This window comes from Echiichthys vipera (genome assembly GCF_963691815.1).
Source record: "Echiichthys vipera genome assembly, chromosome: 13".
NCBI lineage: Eukaryota > Metazoa > Chordata > Actinopteri > Perciformes > Trachinidae > Echiichthys > Echiichthys vipera.
In genome coordinates, this window is record NC_139838.1 from 15773326 (window position 1) to 15794569 (window position 21244).

Consider the following 21244-nt stretch of genomic DNA (forward strand, 5'->3'; position numbering starts at 1 on the left):
CTCATTCACAACGCTGGTGTAAATTCTCTCTTTTTCCTGAATGGCAGTAATATGTCTGTTTGCAAAGAGTTCAAAGGGGAGCGCCAGAATGATCTTCAGCTGACTTTCACAAAACATCTGTGACCAAAAAAAAAAAAGTTCTTTGTTGCATTTGACAAATCTTGCGCACAGCTAGAAGCCGTATTTCCTGAAATGAAATGCTTTGTAGTTGTGAGAAGCCTGAGATTGTTTTTGGAGAATCAGCGTTTGTACAGCCTCAATCTCTGGTAGGATATTAATGAAGCTCTGTCTGATGGCAAGTGTGATCTTTAACTTAAGGTACAATGATAAATCATAAAACCATGAAGAGCTTTTATAACTGATGTTGGTTTTTGATCTTATGTTGAATGTTTCTTAATCATGCATCGATAAACTGCCACTCGTGTAAACCACTGTTTTCCCATTCAACAGGTTGCACCTGGACATGACTCAAAACTTCCCGAAACACCAGGAAATCAGTGGAAGGCAAAACATATACTACACTGATTAATGTTTCATGTGCCTTTGTGTGTTTTTTATGTGTGTGTGAGCATACATGAATATGTGTGTCCATTCTGTCTTCTGCATCTCCATGACGACCTCCGTATCGAGAGGACATCTGACTACAGCAACCTCACATGCTGATAGGCAGAGAGAGAAAACAGGTGATTGGTTGAGCTGTCGGCTGTCATATCGGCAGGGTGTATCTTTGTGACACTGCAACACATAGCACACATGCACGCGCACACACACACACACACATACACACACATTGGCTTTCACTGCCATCAACCCACACGCCTACGAACTGCAGCAAGGTGCAAACAAAAGGTGCTTCCACAGCACGCGCACACACACACACACACACACACGCACACAGAGGTACATGCATGCTTACACACACGCACACACACACACATGCATGCTTACACACACACACACACACACACACACACACACACACACACACACACACACACACACACACACAGCTTTGAGACTAGATGTGGTGTGTTAGGTGCGCTGACCCTGCCAATGAGGACAGGAGGAACATCAACTGAGCTACAAGGCCGTTGCTATGACAACTAGCCCCGCTCACACAGGTAGGAAGCACAATAGGCCTAAGCTGTTATATGTTCACATTCTCTCTGTTTGTCACACATGCACAAACACACACACGCGCATGTGCACTCACACGCGCACACACACACACACACACTCAAGACAACTCTGACAGACAGCGGCTGCATGCCAAGGTAAGGCCATTTCCTTTTCATTCCAGCATTCAAAGGGTTGAAGTTATTCATTATGTCCAAGTGGACCTGCCAATAAGAGAACTCACTCTCTGTCCAGAGTAAGAATGGCTGAGGGACAGACAGACAGACAGACAGACGGACAGACAGACAGACAGACATTCAGGCAGACAGGCAGAGCATCACTGTGCATACTAACAGCACCTGCACCAGGGCAGCCTTTGCACGTCTCTGAAGGGCCCTTAAATAACGAACTGTCACTGCCCAGACATCGACATTGACTTCTCTCTCCCTCTCCTCCTCCCTTTCAGTTTCCCATGCACCCCCACCCCCCCCCCCCCCCACCCCCACCCCCCAACCAGCACTACCCCCACCCCCACCACAGACAAGAGTTGATAATCACCACCATGAGTACGACGTGTCTCTCGCGCACCGGCCCTGTTGCCACTGCAGGATGAGCTGCTGCTGCTGCTGCTGTGTCCTGCCTATAACTGCCCTGACAACTCAGGGTGCTGCCGGGATGGAAACCCCCAGGGCTGGACAGATGCTCACCGGGACTCTTGGTCTTGTCTCCTGTTTACATGTAAGGCAAACACCTGTCCATCATCAGGAGCTCACAGTCAAATATACTCTGGTATGTGGCAATGAAATGTAAATTCAGAATTAGAAAAGTCACCCAGAGGTACAGTCCATGGAGACAGCAAATAAACAAGCGTGTGTGTGCGTGTGCGTGTCTATGTGTGTGTGTGTGTGTGTGTGTGTGTGCCACCAATGTGACAGTGCCAGTACAGTACTGTATATTGTTGCTATGTCTACACTGTATATGAATTCCGTTTTAATGAGGCTTATAGGTGAGAATATTGTGGCCTAAATACTTTTTTCTAAAAATTCAGGTGGGGGGTACACAGAGTTCACTGGGCATATTCGACCACATTACGTCTATGTGTGTGTGTGTGTGTGTGTGTGTGTGTGTGTGTGTGTGTGTGTGTGTGTGTGTGTGTGTGTGTGTGTGTCTGAACGTCATCATTTAAGACCTCGCCACACACACGCTGCATGCCCACAGTAAAGCCCAGATGACCCAGCAGCACGAGCAGTACGGATGCGGAGCTGCTCCGCCTGTCAGCAGCACCGATGAGGTTAATTTAGCCAAAACTCAAAAGGGAACAGTAGCCAGAGGTGCGTAGGAACAACAGGCTGAGCGGACATTAAGCAAAAAAAACATGTTTGGTGTTGTGTACACAAGACGCTGCACGCGCACTCACCAGGGGAGAGAGGGAGAGAGGGGGGGGGGAGAGAGAGAGGCTGGCTGTTGGAGCTGTTGCGGTGTCAACGCTGGCTGCTGGCGGGGCTGTGGGCTCGCGCGGCTGTCGGTGACGGCGCTTCGCTCCTCTCCTCCCGGGTCACGGAGTCGTTGACTTGAGGGCTGCAGCCATCAGCGCGCAGCATGTCCCCTTCATTCGAGCTCCCCGCGTCGGAGGGAAATAGCCCTCCCACATCAATGTAAACGTTCCCTGTCCCTGCCGTCGCGCGCCACCGTCAATGGGAAAAACCGATCCTCTGGGCTCACATCAATATCTGCACCCACAAAGATGGGAAAGCCACAAAAAAAACACACAAAAACAGGAGGAAAAATTGAAAAATGTTGAGCAGGGACGTTGGTTCACAGTCTTGTCCCCTATTAAGGTGCTGACATAACCGCGCGTGAGCCCTGTGCTCCGGTTTCGGTGACAGGCACGGGACTCCCCAGTATGCGGGAGGCACAAATCGACCGTGCGTCTCTGCCTCTGCAATTCCAGCTCTCTGTCTATCGTGCGCCCCAGTCTCCAACGTGCCTGACTATCAAAGCCATCCGGGTACCCGTATCTGGCCTCGCTTTACACCTGTGGAACTATGGGAACAGTAGTTTACTGAAGACTTGGAGCGTGAATGAGGGAGATAGTGGAGTGCGCGAGATACACAGAAAAGAGTGGGAGGACTGTTAATAGTGGCCAGTGCCAGGGATGGAAATACACTAATTATTTCGCATATTTTTTGGTAAAACAAGCTACAAATCATGCGGTGGCACTTCAGGCCTGCTGTAAATCAATTTCTATTTATGTGAATTTATGAAGTCAATATTGGTCACACAGCTATAGTAAAGTGTCTCAGATAAAACATATTCTATTTGTTATTTGTAACTAAAAATGTAACTTGCTGTAGAATTAAAAATATGACATTTAGGCAAACCACTAAACATCTGAAGTAATATTTCCCCACATGAGCTGTAGAAGTTTACTTCAGGCAAATATTAAAGACAAATAAAAACACTCAAAGGCAGACCAGAGGAAATGATCATTCATCCTTGTATATTTGAGTGTTGATTGCACTCTTCTGTGACATTACAGAAAGGGAAGCTTCAAATAAAATAGCATAAATGTCCATACACACATAGAATAAGAGACATGCATTAATCCGGGAAGATATTTGATCTTTATTACAATAACATGACAGGGGACTCTCATAAAATCACATAAAGGTTACACTCCTGTCACAAACAAACCCACTGATTTAAAATACTATCCTTCCAGTAGTAGTAGTAGTAGAAGTAGCTACGCTGACATTGATCTTTCCCCTTTATGTGTAACATTTTCTCCTGCCCTCCCAAATGGATGAAAATTGTATACATGATAACTAGATATAGAAGTCTTTGTGATGCACAGATATATCTGTGTTAAATTAAAACAAAAAAAAGAGACAGCTACATCCAAAATTGTCACAGAAATGATCAGAACAAACAAAGAGCATCCCTGATCATCTCTCCTCTCTGACTTTACTAACTGGTACTAAAAATCTAAAGCAGCCCTTAATTAGACCACTTTAAGGCACATGTTGGTGCATGTGTGAAATCAGTTTCCCCTTTCAGGTGATGGATCAGTTCAACAGCCTTCTTTTATTACATTTGTCAGATCATTGTAAGAGGAGTAATCTTACCGTGTCTACCACACAGGTTCAACTATTGCTGTTATTACTCTGTCGGTCGGCCAACTGAATCGCTCTTCTCAGAAGCAGAAATCAAAGGACCTGAACATATATGGCAGCTGAACAAATCATGTACCAACTCGACTTCCCCCCACCTCAACACACAACCATCTACATCTTCTTTCAGTTCCTTGTTGTCATGGTTACAGAGTAAAGCAACATTACTGCAAGGCCTGATCAGCAGAGCTCCGACTCTGCTCTTCAACATGGTTGACTGATCTGTCCTGAATGGGCTGCAGTGATCAATAACCAAAAGGAGGAAACTGTCTTTAAACAATGAAACCAGGCAATGATATGTATTTAAATGTATGTGTGTGTGTGTGTGTGTGTGTGTGTGTGTGTGTGTGGGCATGTACAATATGTGTACAGACAAATAAAATAAAGGCATACATGTACTATGACACGCCTATCACTGTATCTGCATATATACATCGATGTCTGCCTGTCTGTCAATCTGTCATTCTCTTTATGTTTGTCCGTTTATTGCTCCACATCTTTCCTAAAAGTGTGTGTGTGGTCACAGGTTTTCTCCGGGCTGGTACTGCGGCTCTGTGGCGGTGAAGTAATCCTCCAGGAAGGACTGCAGGTACTCAAAAGTGTGCCTCTCATCGGCTTCACGCCTCCAGCACTGCAGCATCAGTTCATGGAGCGAGGCGGGGCAGCCCGGGGCACAGGGCATCCTGTACCCTCTCTCCACCTGCTCCAACACCTCACGGTTGTTCATGCCTAAAGGGGTGGAGGAGGGAGGGGGGATGTGGATGCCGGAGAGTCGGAGAGGGTTCAGAGAAGGAGGGATGGATTAAAAAAAAAACATACATTGGATATGGAGAAAAATGAAACTAGAGAAAGGAAAATAACATCCTTAGAAACAGAAGTGGTGATAATCACGCGTGATATGATGTAATGATGACTTTCTTCAACTTTAATACGTCAACTTTTAAATAATCTGAAGTGGAAAACACACTTCTAAACATGCATAGTAATACTTTAACAAATGAATGATTCCTATGCAATCTATTGATTTGCTTCTTTTAAGTATGCACCAATATGTTTATATGCAGCTTTATTGAAATATGAAAACATTCACAAACTGGCAACAATCCTTCACGTAAGTGTTTCTGTTTTAGGATTTTATTTGTCTCTTATATGTATTCATTTTGAATTATTTGAATCTAACTGCACATCCATTTAATATTATCAGTTATGGTATAACAATATCCTTCTGATTTATGTGTTTTATGATCCTTGATGGTTGATCGCATTTATCGTATGCCTGCCTTGTGTTTTGTAACCTCTATTTTGTTATTGTTTGTGGTGCTGATGCCTCCGCCTTGACACTACTTGTTGAAAAGTTATATTATTAAGGAATGATACAACTTGCACCTTAAATATCTTCATACTGAGGTTATTAAAATAGCAAATTATTGCAAAAACAGTCAAATTCTCTAAGTTAGCAATACTTGGTGTGAATAATATATTGCAAGACAAAAAATATTGTGATGTATTGCAGCATCAGTCACCCCTTACGACATACAGTAAAACCTGAAGTTTGGGTGACGAAACAGACTAATTTGTGTGCTAATTTGCCCAGCAGAGTGGCAGGTGCTAAAGAAACCGCCTCCTCTTCCTTCACATCTACTTTTGAAGCACCTTTGAGCACTATCTGCGCAAACACAAATAATGAATCACGTAGAATTTCCACTGCCAAGGGTGATACTACATGAGATGAAGAAATACCCAGTACCTGGGTATGGCACCCGTCCCTTAGTGATGAGTTCAGTTAGAAGGATGCCAAAGCTCCAGACATCTGACTTGATGGTAAAGCGTCCATACAATGCAGCTTCTGGAGCCGTCCACTTGATGGGGAACTTCGCCCCTGAAACCATGGCAACACAGTGAAGATGCATATAATCATATAATTAGGATAGGTTATGTATAAAAATATAGACACGGAGGCTGAGGAACACACTCTTAATCATCGCACTGTGCAAGCGTCGCTCTCTTCATCTGCCTCCCTCACACACACACACACACGCACACACACAAACTCACTTATCTCATGCTGTTACCTTGTCTGGCCGTGTACTCGTTGTCCTCGATGAGCCTCGCCAGGCCAAAGTCAGCGATCTTGCAGACCAGATTGTCTCCGACAAGGATGTTAGCCGCTCGCAGGTCACGATGGATGTAGTTCATCCTCTCAATGTACGCCATTCCGGACGCAATCTGTAAACACAAAAGAGACAAAAAAGCTCAGAAAGAAGGTCAGTCAATGTGTCTGTACCTGTGGGGTTTGTGTCAGTGGTTAACTCACCTGTGCAGCCATGTCCACCAGTTGAGGCAACTTAAGACTCTGACCCTCCCCATCTTTTAAGAAGTCCAACAAACTTCCTGAAAAACCAAGATTGTAGCATCATGACTAGCCAGTCGTTCTGTTGCCGGCAGTTAACTCATATCTGCTGTGTATCATGGCAGGTACAAAATATAAATTCAAATTCTTATTAGATAGATTTATCGTGACACTTTTGCATGAATACAATTTAATGTCAACATTTGTCTCTATCTTTTCCTGTTGTTTTTTAAATTTATTTTATTGAACCAATATTTCACCTGCCCCCGGGCCACCTCCACAAAGAGGTCAAAGGTTAGACTAAGAAAGAGAATCCCTGAAATAGGGAAGAATTCAGTGTTTTTCCCAGCAGGGTAAATCACACTGTATCTAGCTTACTCAGTCTGTTACCTTGGCTCATGAACTCGGTGATAATGTAGATGGGCTCCTCAGACACAACGGCGTAGAGCTGCACTAGCTTGTCGTGACGGAGTCTCTTCATGATCTGAGCCTCCTCCAGGAAGGCCTCGGGTGACATGGTTCCTGGCTTCAGAGTCTTCACCGCTACTTTGGTGGTACCGTTCCACATGCCTGGCATAGAAACAAGGAGATGTTAATGCACACAGAGACGTGCCATGCATACTGACATGGTGTAGTACATACTCCTTATATGTGGACACAAACGCCCACACATACAGATACAGATATAAAAAGTAGAAGAAAAAAACCCGCAATATACAGGCTGTAATAAACACGTGGACATACTTCTGGTGCATGCAAATGATTGCAGTTTTGGAAAGCATGCATGACATGAGACAGAGTGATGTTAGGAGGGAGTGAGGTTTTCTAGTCCTACATCAACACCAGCAGTACCTGAGTTACATGGATAGCTTGGTTGGCTTCAGGGAGAAACTTTGCAGGCCTCAGAAAATCAAACAAACTCGTATTTAGACAATTTCAACACAAATTGGTCATAAACGTAACTGGAAATACATCATGGGGGAACACTATTGGGAAAAAACATGAAACTTTCTTACATACACTGACATAAATGCCGTTAAGCATTACCAACAATCGTTACTACAGTACAGTAACAAACACTATGGAGGACAGAGCTGGACAGACAATTCTCCCTCTGAGCCTATAGAGGGCATCAGAGGTTGGCGATGTCAGTCTCACCCATCCAAACGTCCCCGAAGCAGCCCTGTCCCAGCTTCGTTTGCATGGACAGCGTGTCCCTGTTCACCTCCCAGGCATCCCGCCCAAGGCCCATGGTGAGCGGGGTGGAGTTGGGACAGGGCCTGGTCAGGTAATAACACAGCCCGTCATTAGTGCCTATCAAGGAGGGAGGGAGTGGGGAGCCAAGAATGGGTGGAGATGTAGAGAAAGGAAAGAGTGGAAGTGGATGACGAAGAATGGGAGAAAAGGGTGTAGCGATGGGTGGAAAAATGAAAGAAAGATGGGTGGGAAGGGGGGGGGGGTGACAAAGAGGTGAGGTGAGATGATGAAACATGCACATGCAACAACAGGGGAGGGGGTAACAACTCACTGCACACCTGGATGTAAAACAAAGCCACATTTGTATCCATTAACTGCTGCCTCTGTGCAATTGTTATCACACAGAGGGATTTATTAGGGATTTGGTTCACTGCTGCAGTTTCTATTCAACTCACATTTAAAACTAACCCAGACTACATCTATCAACTCTGTGTGTGTGTGTGTGTGTGTGTGTGTGTGTGTGTGTGTGTGTGTGTGTGTGTGTGTGTGTGTGTGTGTGTTTGGTGGTGGTGGTGGTGGGGGGGGGGGGGGGGGGGCTCTGTGTTTGTGTGGTCCAATCCAAAGTGTTTGTTATTTGTTGCAGGTAGACAGACTACGAACAACTGAAGGCTTTACAGTGAATATTTGTGAGAGTTCAGGTGTCTCTACAAACCATAAGCATTTACTGATGTTCTTGTCAACTGAACATAACCAAGATTTAAATAGATCCTGATAGATGTACCTGCTCATCTTTTAATGCTTTATTTTATTCAGGTGTGCTCCCGTTGTCACCTCCCCCCCTCACTGCAACACCAGCCCCACCATTCCTACCCATCCAGACTTCTCCAAACTGGCCATTGCCCAGTTTCTTAATCAGCTGGAGGGATTCTCTGGGAATCTCCCACATATCCTTGGTCTTCACCGATAAGTCGGCCAGCTTAGGCATGCCCCGCTTACAGCTGCCAATCAAACGGCAGCACAGTCCCGCCGCTCTCTCTGAGAGAGAGACAAACAGGCAGGCAAAGGAAAAAGGAAAAAAGAGGAAAAGAAAACAGAGAGAAAAAAACAGCAAATACAGAGATATATATATAAAAAAAGAAAGAACAAGACAGGCTGCTTATGCGCTTATGCAACCGACAAGTTAACCAGAAACAAAAAGTACAAAAACACAAGGAAACTCAGCAAAACAGACATAAACATACATTCTGAGAAGCATCTTGTACAAAAAAAAAAAGACTGACAGGGACAACACAGTTCATAAGAAAAACAAACAGCAGTAACAAAAGCTAATGATATATGCAGCAAAATTTCAGGTTGCTTTTTATGATTCTGTCATGTAAAATCACCAACTGCAGAATGTTTGCTTGCTATATCAACACGCGCCACTAGGCAGCAGATGTGCACTGACAGCGAGCAGAGGAAGTGGAGGGTGTGAACCCTGCTTGCGACAACAACTGTGCATCAAGCTTGAAAACTCACCAATAGCCAGTGGTGGAAGAAGCATTTAAATCTTTTACTAATGCAAAAGTAAAAGTTCTGAATTAAAAATCCTACTTATATAAAATGTACTTAGAATATAACAAGTACATGTACTGTGAGCGTTTTGTATTATTATGCATAGTACATTAGTAGATTCTCTTTTCTGATGCATTGACATGTAAGCTGCATTTTAATGTTTTTGGTCAAGGTGAAGCTCCTTAATTATTTACTGCACTATTGAGTCGTTCTATAACAATACATCATATTTTATAAGATGCAGTGGTGTAAAATGTACAATTTTCCCTCGAAATGTGAATATTCAAGCTAAGTACCTCATAATTGTTCTTCTGTACAGTAAAAGTACTTTCCACCACTGGTACATAATAGTGTAATTACAGTATAAAGAGAGTAGAATAACAGAATTAGGCTTAAATTCTCTGCTGCAGCCAGGCATTGTGCAAAAAGTCGTAGCAAGTTTTAGACAAAATCCATTAAAGCGGGAGCTTTGGAGCGTGAAGGTGCATCAGAAAATGGCAACAGAACCATTTTTTTTTTCACTTTGAAGGAGAACCAGATAAAAAAGAAGGAATTAAGTTCCATATGCGTGTGTTACCTGTGTAGTGCTCTACCAGCTGCGGCACTGTGTCGAACTGTGATCTTGTGGTGATGTAGTAGCCACCATTGTCTAGTTTACGGATCTTATAATGTTTGACGTGGTCTCCTTTGTTGTCGTCCCAGTCACGGATGGACAGAGAGTAAGCCCCTGGAAAGAGAAATGAGCAGCAAGGAAGAGGGAGGGATAAAGTAAGGGGGAAAGAATGAGGGAGGTAGGGGGAAGCATAGAGTGGGGGAGAGGTGGGAGATTGAAAGAGAAAGATGTTGAAAGCTTTGATATATTTAGAACAGTAAGTCTATTGAGCATGTGTTTGTGTGTGGTCTCTTTACCCTTTGTGGTCTCGCTCTCTCGTATGAGAAAAGTTCCCCTCTGGTTGCCATGGCCAAGCAGCTGTCTCTCCGCATCCTTCCTCCCCATCTTCCCAAAATACCACCTGTCACCATGACAACAACACACCTCAGCAACAGCACACATCCTGTGACCTCTGCCCTCAGACTACATGTCAATCATCAAATTTTCAAGACTTGTAAACCGTTGCATACGTAGTTTTCACTGTATGTTTGCGTGTGTGCTTCAGGGTTGCCACTCTCTTTAAGAAATCCTTTTTCCGAGACATCTCCAGGAGTTTTTCATGATAATCCAGGACAGCATTTGCTAACAAGCTAATAATAATTTACCTGTAGGCCTAATATTGCCACGTTTAACATGCTCGCAGCTCCGGAAAATACAAACATGATCGCTGCAAGTACTATCTGCTCTGGAGATTGACTGACATGGGAGCGGAAATAAGAAAGGGTTACATTCTGCTTCGCTTTTGGTAAACCCGCTGTGATGTGTGATATTGTGCAGCTTATCCTACCAACAAGTCCAGTTTCAAACAAAATATACACTATATCAAACCACCCAGGCTTACGTAAGTTATATGAGGAACTAAAATACAAACATTTTCCAGGATATTTCAGCATTTTATTAATTTCCAGGCGTTTCTGTGACTGGAAAACTAGTCTCTAAATTTCCAGGTTTTGTGTGTGTGTGTGTGTGTGTGTGTGTGTGTGTGTATGTGTGTGTGTGTGTGTGTGTGTGTGTGTGTGTGTGTGTGTGTGTGTGTGTGTGTGTGGTACTCACTCTTCAGCCTGTATGGAGTCAACAGGAGCTACGTAGTTGGAGGGGATGTAGCCTGAGTGGCCTGTGTCCAAAGAGCGAGCCTCCCACCAGTCACCCTCTCTGATGACACACAGACAAAACATGTAAGGATTAGGTTTTATGACACAGTCAGCTTACGGTATTTTTAACAATGTAGAAATCAAAAGGAACAATGGCAATAGTAAAAAACTTTCTTACAGGTTCAAGTACATTAAAATGAACTGTAGAATAAAAGGCATCTTGATGAGAAAGAAGATAAAGAGCAAATGTGTCTACTCCAAATTTAAATGTCATCATATACTCATATACACTGATTTCAGATTTCTAGAGTAGGACAAGAACATTGTTCAAGAACATGAGCTTATCATTGTCAGCAGCAGCTGACACCTCTGACAGTTCACAGTGTTAATGGGTGCCATTGAATTGAAGCCTGTGGCATTTAATATATGTGAGCAAAATTATCTTTTGGGAGTCATAACTGGCCTCATTTAAGACATTTAACACATACTGTACAGTTAGCATTCATTGTTCAGCTCCAGATGCAATCAGGTGGGTTTCCCCTTAAAATAGCAACATCTAGAAACAGATGTCCTTAAAATACAGCTGTATTTGTGCTTACGTGTTGTTGATGATCTGGAATTTCTCTCCTTTCTGAAAAGTGAGGTCATCTTCAGTGCGGGCGTCGTAATCGTATAGAGCTATAAAGAGAGTGACCCCACCACCTGTACATGTATTAACACACACACACACACACACACACACACACACACACAGTTCAGTTTTCATTAATACACACTAGTTCTCATCACCAAACTAGGCGCATTAAGGATCCATAATGGCTGTGAAGAGATCCCTTTGTACAGCATGATTCCAATGTAAGGGATGAGGGGGTCCTCTTTCTATGCAAAAGAATAATAGTTTTTTTTAACAAAAGCTTTTATGAGGCTTAAGCAGTCTGAGTTTTACAATTTTCCAATGTTATAGTCTTCTTAGTAACAGATGTCCTCATTATTTTACCACCCCTTCACTTGTCAGTAGGGAAACACACTTTGAAAGTCACCCACTAGATGCATCTGAATGAGACTGCCAAAGCCTTGTATGAATTAACTGAAATTAAAAATGCATTTTTGCACAAAAACAAGCACTATGGATTTTGGCCCCCATCTCCTACACTGAAATTGTAGGATCACTTCAGGGCCGTTATGGACAGGAGAAACAATAACTCTTGCAACGTACATGTGGGACACACTGTATGTGAACCTTGTTTTAAAACAGATTAAAAATATAAAAAAGAACATATCCATGATAATGTGTTTGGAAGAGAAGGATAAGTGGTGTATTATTACGGTACTAAAGATGTCTGTGAAGAGTGCTGGGTTCACTTTGCTTTGTTATTCACCTATGGTAAACTGTACTTGCTAATAGGTTTATCAATTTTCACCTTCTAGAACCTAAGAAATATTATAAGACCATTTTACTTGGGTCTTATACACACTTATACACACACACACACACACACACACACACACAGTCCTACTTGTTATGCCTCCAGGCCGCTGGTGTGTGTTGGTGTTGGGGAAGATGATGCTGGATGAAAAGCCCTTGTTGAAGTCTGGGATGGTCTGAGTGGGGTCGGGACAGTAACGGCCCTGAGTCAAGGCGGATAACCCTCCATCTGCGTTGCTAGGAGACAGATCTGTAACGTCTACTGCTGCGGATGTTGCTGCTGCTGCTTTGGCGGACTTCTTCTGCTTGCAACAAGCACACCCCATAATAACCAGAACGGAGACGGCGACTGCTGAAAGCAAGTAGAGTTCAATAAAATAGCCACGACTTTTTCAATATGTAAAGGTCAATTTTCCTCTCTTATAGTGAACGGCTGTATGCAGTCTATGAAAGCAGCTTTTACCTAATATACGTACAATATAATAGTATTTAGTAACAGTGTTTGAGACAACATAAATCCCAAATGAACCAGTTTAAAGGGATACTCTCGTGATTTCGTATTTCACTTTTATATAATAAAACAGTGGTCAAAATTGAAGCAGCAGAGGCCGAGTCACTTCAAAGTCACGCCCCAGAAACACCAGATCCTACCAGTTTCCGTAATGTAACCTCCAGCCTCAGCTATAACAATAACCCTGATGACATCACTAGGGTTATTTTTTTTCAAACTTTGTAAAGCTCCTCCAGTCGCAGAAAACATTATGTAAGTAGTACCCCTCCTGAAAAGCAAACTGGACTTTATGTAAATTTTGTGGAGTGTCCCTTTAATTCCAATAATTAATCAATTACTTTATAATGATTTTATTTCGGCTTGTGAACAAAATAAAAAAAAACGAGTGGATCATCACTAGATTCAACATAAGAAATAAGTCAGAGACTTCAAACACAAGCTGAAGGAAAGTGAAAGCAAAACACCTCAACAGCATAAAGGGGATCATTAAACTAAAGAGAACTGTTAAGAGAGAAGTAACAAACTTTAAATAAAAAACGTAACTTCCCTTAAGTGAGAGGAGGGTAAAAGGCGGAATTGGGGTTTGGAGACGAGGCGGGAAGCAGAAGTTAACTTCTCACCTGATGTCTTCCTCTGTCAGATCATCTGTCAATCACCATTGCCACTGGGAAAAAAAGAGGGAAGTGTTGAGTGACAAGGGGCGGAAAGTGAGAGCCTGGTGAGAGAGGAAGAGGGGCAGAGAACGGGAGAAAGAGAAGGTTTCTGGAGAATGTGAGAGAAGGGCTCAAGAGCGTTAAAGCGTGAATAAGGAGATGCGTGAAAAGAGACAGAAGTTCTAAAAAACAGAGACAGAGACTGCTCGAGATAAGGAAAGACCGAAAGAGATGTGAGGTTAGCCACTTCCCTTTTTGCTTCGCAGTTTCAAGAAGGGGTACTCAGTCATTCTCTCTGGTCAACAGCTGTGTGTGTGTGTGTGTGTGTGTGCGTCTGTGGTGAAATAGACCTGTAAATGTCATCATCAGACAGAGGTAACTGACAAAATGTGACAGTCACCGTCAATGTGAAATGTGTTTCACAAAGATCATTGTGTAGAAGCACACCCATGTATGCAATCCTGACTTCCAGTTTTCAGAGAAGCGCTTGTGTTGACAAAGCAAAAGCTGGTGCCAGCATCGATAGGAAACAACATACAGAGAAGACTGTAAAACATTTTAATCGCGTGCAGAGAACATTGGCTTTCCTACATCTACATCAGTGTGTTTTTTTTCAGCGTTATTTCTTCAGGAAAACAAATTTGCCGACTCCTAAATGTCTTGATCATGGGTATTTTTCAAAGCACCAGTCGAAAGTTTCTTACCAAGGTTAAAGCAAAGGTTGGACATTTTAGAGAATTCTCTTGTTTTCTGGATGAGAGTTAAATGAGAAGTTTGATACCATTCCTATCTGTAGCCTACAGTATGAAGCTCCAGACAGCACCAGTTAGCTTAGCTTAATACAAACACTGCAGAGGGAAACAGACTGTCTGGCTCCGTCCAACTGTTACAAAATCTGACTACCTGCACCCCTAAAGCGCATAAATTTAAACGTTATATCTTGTTTGTTTGATCCGGAAATAATATATACTGCACATACACTATACTGTATTCCTTTAACATAATAATGTCCTGTTATAATATAATAATGTTTTTAAGAGAAATTCCCCCATTCCAGCTTCTAAATTGTAAGTATTTGATTATTTTCTTTGTCTTGTGTGATAGTAAACTGAATATATTTTGGTTTTGGACCGTTGGTTAAACAAAATAAGCTATTTAATGACGTCATGTTGGGTTTTAAAAACATGTGATAGGTATTTTTCATTTATTGTTTTGACATCTTATATACATTTCAATTGATTGGCAGATTAGCCAATAATAAAAGCCCTAGATTAAAATTTGGCTGTAGTTTTAATACTTAGTCCATTGTTATTGATATAACTATTCACACCTCTCTGTATAATGCAGTTGAATCCAACAGCAGCACAAACCAGAGCCTCCAAACTGACCATAAAGTTGAATCAACACCTCCCTGAAAGTTTCAACTGAACTGAACATCACAACCTTCATGACTGTAGAATTGATTGTATTCAACTGCATTAGTGTTAGCTACTGTAGGTGTACACAATAAACTGGTCAGTGACTGTAGAGCGGCCCTCAGATGCAAACTGGCACCCATTCAAGCTGACTAAACTCCAGGCTGCAGCCTCCCCACCTACTTAGGAATGTGAAGGAAGTCACACACAGGAAGAACAATAACAGGTTACGGCAGGGAGCAACGAAAAAAAAAAAACTAAAGTCAGAAATCACATTTCTTATAAAAAAGACCAGAGCTCCCAGTGAACGGTGTTAGGTTCGTCCCATCCACACCACAAATTCCCTTGAAACTGCTCCTTACATCCATGAGAGTCTAGAGTAAAATATGCAAAAATGTTTTGTGCGCACAAGCCCGCACACACACACACACACATACACACTCATACACTATCAGGTCAGCCATCGGGAGAGCTGCAGGAAGTTAGCCCTGTTAGAGTTTCCTGTCCACCCTTCTGATGGCTCCCCCCTTTTCCTGGAAACTGAGGACAGAGCAGCTGCAGTGCTACAAACACCCTGAACACACACACACACACACACACACACACACACACACACACACACACACACACACACACACACACACACACACACACACACACACACACACACACACACACACACACACACACACACACACACACACACACACACACACACACACACACACACACACACACGGACACACACACACACACACACACACACCTTCCCCTCTGATACTGGTTTTCTCTTCTCCCACACCCCTCCAACCCTAACCTTTCATATTCTCTCTTTCAACCCTGCCACTGGACCGAAGCTTCTGACTTTTTCTTTCTAAACTCTAAAAAGAAAGTGACGGAGGGTGTAAAAGAGGCCTTCCTCACTTTCATCTTCATCTCACCTGACCTGTCTCCCATCTGCTTATGATGACCACATACAGGGCCGACCCAATACCAGAGAGAGAGAGAGAGAGAAGAGAGAAGAGAGAAGAGAGAAGAGAGAGAGAGAGAAGAGAGAAGAGAGAGAGAGAGAGAGAGAGAAGGACGACCATACAGTCATTGTTTATTGGGTTCCTGTTGACCAAATGTCTTCCTCTCTGCACACAGAAGCTGTGGTAGCACCTGATAATTCAGTTAATCGGAGGTGTTTTTAACATAAAGGAAGCATTTAAACGCTAAAGTCACAAATGCAGCAGAGTACATGGCCCACTGGATACAGGCTTCACCAATCAAACATGAGAGAGCCACAATGGGCAATTGTGCACACACACACGCTGGTATGTTACCCAGCACAGTGCAGAATTAAACACAAACCAACATGTATGTGTATATTTACTCTTCTTTGTCTGTGCTTTATCATTGGACTATTGGGTTTCTCTTTCAATCACACACATCAGTGTGTGCGTGTGTGCACGTGCGTGCGTGCGTGCGTGCGTACGTGCGTGCGTGCGTGCGTGCGTGCGTGCGTGCGTGTGAATGTGTGGGTGTGTGGTTGTGATGGGTGGTTGTGAAGGGTTGCATATTCAAAAAAGACACCCTGCACACTCGTTGTTACTTTTTGACAAGACTCTGCATAAGTACTGACAATAAAACCAGGGTCATTTAAGACCACCGAGTTCCTCTTTGCCTCTTGAAAGCAAATAACGAATGAGATACAATATGTAAGGCAAAGCTGTGACAGGAATTTCTCATAGTTTGAAATATCATATTAAATTTAAGGTAATAAAATGACATCCCTACATACATTAGGATATTAATTTAAAAAACTCAATAAACACTCTTCAGCCATGAACACTAAAGAGTACCTTTCACTTTAACTAAAATATATTTATCAGTTGCAAAACCTGCCTATGTTGAAATAATAAAATGTAAGTCATTCATGCCTGCCTCTTGCCACAAGTATACCGCAAAAACTACCACTTATTTCATAGGTATTATTTCTGTTAATCTCTGTTTCAACACTCCTCGTTCCTATACTGACTGGTTGCTTACTGTCACTGCAGATTTTTACAGCAGCGGACAAGAAGAAACAATTAAAATACAGAAGCAGCTTCCTCTGGTGAGGAGAAGTACAGTATTAGTTTGTGATGATAAGGCTGTCTGCAACAACTGGCTCTTTTACAGCTCAGAGTAATAATTCATCTTTATGATATAATCAGTGTTTGTGTCATTGACAGTTTTTCAAGGGCTGTTGCTATAAAATAAAACTCCTTGCCTAACCTGGATAGTATGACGATATACAAATAGATTAGCTTTTTACCCAGGTTTTGAAATATAATAATGGAGGTCAGTGGTGGAAGAGTTTATGTTTATACCACACTGCTGAAATACTCGGTTACAAGTAAAAATCCGTCATTCAAATTGTTCCTCAAGTAAAAGTATCAAACCTATTGGCAACAAAACGCACTAAAAGTAAAATTTCCTCATTATGCAATTATTGATAGATTAATGTAAATATCACTTTAACATTGCAGCTGATAAAGGTGGGGCTTATTTTTATTTACTTTATATACTGCTGTGTAGCTTAATCAAAAACAATATATGTTTTATCATTTGTTGATAATATTTTGTATTAATAATCTGAATCTGTAAAGTAACTAATAACTGAAGTTACCAAATAAATGCAGTGGAGTAAAAAGTATATTACAACTGAAATGTAGTGGAGTAGAAGTAGAAAGTAGATTAAAAAGGAATTACCTAAGTAGAGTACTTGAGTAAATGTACTTAGTTACTTCCCACCACTGAAGGAGGTGAACTTAATTCGGTAATGTGAAATAGTCTCATGTGAAGCTAGAGGATCAACCATATCATTCTAGCTTGTTGAAGGAAGGGGAAACAATAACGCTCCATTTAGGCTACATTTTGGCGAGGGCCATGGCACAATGCATCTCATGCAGTTTTTCTCATGCATTACAAATGTGTAATATGTCCTATTTAACTATAAAACAGATATACTCAATAAGTATATTGCAGTATATATGGTTGTATATATACTTAATATACGTGTACTCTGACCTACAAAGCATTAGCACGCATACAGTGCACTCTTGTAAAATCACAATAACATCACCCTCCATCATCACACTCGCAAACATCCAAATCCAAATGACACACCCTTTCCTTCACAGTGGACTGCAGATAAGCTGCTCCCAACGGGGAATTCTCACACACACACACACACACACACACACACACACACACACACACACACACACACACACACACACACACACACACACACACACACACACACACACACACACACACACACACACACACACACACACACACACACACACACACACACACACACACACACACACACACACACACACACACACACACACACACACACACACACACACACAGTTCAGATCTGTTGAGTTTCTGCACTTTTACACTAGTTATTTCCATACTTTCCCCAACCCTCCACTTCCCTTGTTCCTCCATCTCTTTCTTGTTACCTTTCTTTCTTTTTTACTTTTTTCTCTCCCTCATTAGCAGGAAGCCCCACAGGATGCAGAGGGTGAGTGGAGCAGGAATGATAGGACAATGGGAAGCAAGCTGTCACCGAACCCTCGCACACATAGCACACACTCAGAAAGGAGGGTGGGGGGAGAGAAACTAGAGGGGGTTGGGAGCAATGGAAAAGTAAGGTGCGTTGGTCATCGGGACGTCCTGTTTCCACATAATGTCATCATATCCTCCAGATACAGGGGACCGAGGTGGCTTGTTGGAAGGCGTTCAGTAAGTTTAAGTATTAGGGGCTCAGGGCTCCTATGAGTACAACAACAAGAAGAGTCTTCTTCAGGTTGCACCAGTGGCTAATAACCGCAAAGCCCCCGTTGGAGATGACAGCTTCAGCCCTCCAACCAGGGGCGTCACATCTGGGCTCATCGGTGAAACTCATTCCCCGTCACTGCACTCAGCTGCTCGGTGGGAAAGCTGTGTGACAATGTTGACGTCCATTTCTTAACCCCCACAACTAAATATGTCCACGCCCCCTTCCTTCCTGCCTGGCCCCGAGGCTAAAGACAGGAACTGACCTCGTAAAGAAACAGGAAGTGATGAAGTCCGGCCTTGGACGGCCTAATGGCGTTTTTCCCCATCCGACCCTCAAAATTCCACGACACACACAAGCAGCCGCCTCGAAACCAGCCATGAAACCAAAAGATTGATTGATTACTTAAAAAGTAAGGTGGTGTGATTATGCAACCTCCCTGCAGTCCATCATGATGACGACATAAACACCTACACCTACAATCTGACCGCGCTAAAGCCACAGAAACACCTGAGATAGATGGACATTTTCAGGAAACCCACAGCCCCGCCTTTTCCTCAAGGTAGTTTCCTGCCGGCGTGTTTCCAAATGAATCACAGTCACATTTGCTAAAGGAATATTCGGCCTCCGGAGCAAATTTAACAGTCTTGAGAGACATAAGGCCTAAATTACTTTCAGAATTGATCTGGCAGTAATGTAACAAATGTGACGCACACTTACAGAAAAAAACATCCAGTTGATCCCATCTGATGCCGTAAACCCAGATCCTGTGATAAGTTATTGTTGGACCCTTTTCCATGTAACAACAAATGTTTTTTTGCCACAACCTTAGAACTGATGATCCAAGCTTAATAAGGCTTTGACAGGGAACGGATCCCACTATAAATCACCTGTGACTAAACTCTGGTAAATTCCACTCTTTCAGTATTGCAATGTTGGTTGTTTGATTTCAAAATACCCCCCCTGTGGTATCTGTCCAGCATGAAGAGTGGAAGTACTGGTAGCTGCGCCTCATTAACTTCACACAGGCAAACCCAAACTTCCTTTTATCTAATCGAAAACACTCCAAACTTACCCAATTTGCTTTGACACCAAAAATAGTCAACTAAGTTCTGACGAGCCCATCTAATAAAAACAAAAAGTACAAAGGGACCCTGGGGTGGTGGTCTACTGAAAATACTCATCTACGTTTGTTCGTAGGACTACTTTCAGTGTCCCTTCACCTACAGAGGTGCCTCTGTTGTGTCTCTTTCACAGAGAGGTGAAACACAGGCGAGCTGAACACAACTGTGAAAAAGTTTAAAGTAAAATCCATTAGATAAGAAATGCTGGGGAACTACCTACGTATAATGTTTTATCTGAGACTCCCGCAGTTAGCTGGTTAATTACAAGCAGTTCTTCAAAAAACAACAAAGCATTCGCATTTTTTTAATTATAATGCGATAGCTGCGTTTTTCAAACATGGAGTACAGAGAGCAGACATACCTGACACCGTTATCCCGGGGAACCCTGGAGTCCAGAGGTGAGGGTCAGCGGTGTCCGGTGGGCTCGCGGGGGTGCACAGAGAAAACGCCGCGAGCTGCTGCACCGAGCAAGTGAAAAGTGAGCGCGCGCCTCGTCCGGAAGGCTTTGAGAACGGACTTGACGCGCGCAGTGAAGTCCACCCCAGAGGCACGCGCGCGTGTAGTGGACAGTTTAAAAAAAAAAAAAGGACCTTTTAGGGTTATATTTAACAGAAAGAGGCCTGCTATTATAACTGAGTCTCATCTACCTTTAAGGAATGTAGCCTGTCAGCTTTTTGAGCCTTTTCACGGCCAAAGTAGGACCCCGAGAGTGATTCTCCTACATTCAGGTTTAAACAGAAATTTAGCTAGAACACAGTGCATACAAATAATAATAATAATAATTTTGACGACTCACAAAATGACTACTTTGACATGAAAGTTGATGTTCCTGTAAGTACGCTCAATAAATAAATAAGACACTGACTTTGAAGTTATTGCGCACCCTGAAGCACATCCACCTAGAGGACGGGCAGTGACTGTTACAGTCTGGGTGCGCTTCGGTGAGATGCAACACATTCGCATATGCACTCCCCGGTGTGAACTACAGGAAGACTGAATGAAATGTGTGATATCCGCGTGTACAAACCAAGTGTGTCTATTTAGGGCGCTTTACTTACACGTCACTTTTTTCTTTTTCGTGCAGCTATTACTTTGGATCATCATCGGATTATGCACATTCAGCTTTAATTCATGAACAATGGCAGCTGTACTGTACCGTCACACT

At 42.8% G+C, this 21244-nt stretch overlaps 1 protein-coding gene across 3 annotated transcripts; it reads right to left on the reverse strand.

The window, feature by feature from the left end:
- Window positions 1-3727: 3727 nt before the first annotated feature.
- On the reverse strand, window positions 3728-20545 carry yrk (Yes-related kinase). 3 transcript variants are annotated; one of them, XM_083925655.1, is made up of 13 exons: window positions 20441-20545; window positions 13688-13731; window positions 12648-12905; window positions 11730-11832; window positions 11093-11191; window positions 10297-10400; window positions 9965-10114; window positions 7795-7950; window positions 7027-7206; window positions 6601-6677; window positions 6359-6512; window positions 6034-6165; window positions 3728-5015 (listed from the first exon to the last, which is right to left on the reverse strand). In XM_083925655.1, exons 3-13 carry the CDS (start codon window positions 12880-12882, stop codon window positions 4807-4809), a joined length of 1599 nt encoding a protein of 532 aa, XP_083781781.1. In that variant the 5' UTR covers window positions 12883-12905; window positions 13688-13731; window positions 20441-20545; the 3' UTR covers window positions 3728-4806. The 3 variants fall into 3 exon arrangements, with proteins under 3 accessions (XP_083781781.1, XP_083781780.1, XP_083781779.1); XM_083925654.1 differs by lacking the exon at window positions 7795-7950 and adding an exon at window positions 8704-8868; XM_083925653.1 differs by lacking the exon at window positions 7795-7950 and adding an exon at window positions 8695-8868.
- Window positions 20546-21244: the final 699 nt, after the last annotated feature.

What these genes read in the sequence shown, in the direction of transcription:
- yrk (XM_083925653.1), bottom strand. Translation starts at nt 12,882, where the DNA reads ATGGGGTGTGCTTGTTGCAAGCAGAAGAAGTCCGCCAAAGCAGCAGCA. An exon ending in AGAGAGCGAGACCACAAAGG is followed by an intron (nt 10,115 to 10,296) that starts GTAAAGAGACCA and finishes TTCTCTTTCCAG; the next exon opens with GGGCTTACTCTCTGTCCATC. An exon ending in CACCGAGTTCATGAGCCAAG is followed by an intron (nt 6,678 to 7,026) that starts GTAACAGACTGA and finishes TTGGTTTTTCAG; the next exon opens with GAAGTTTGTTGGACTTCTTA.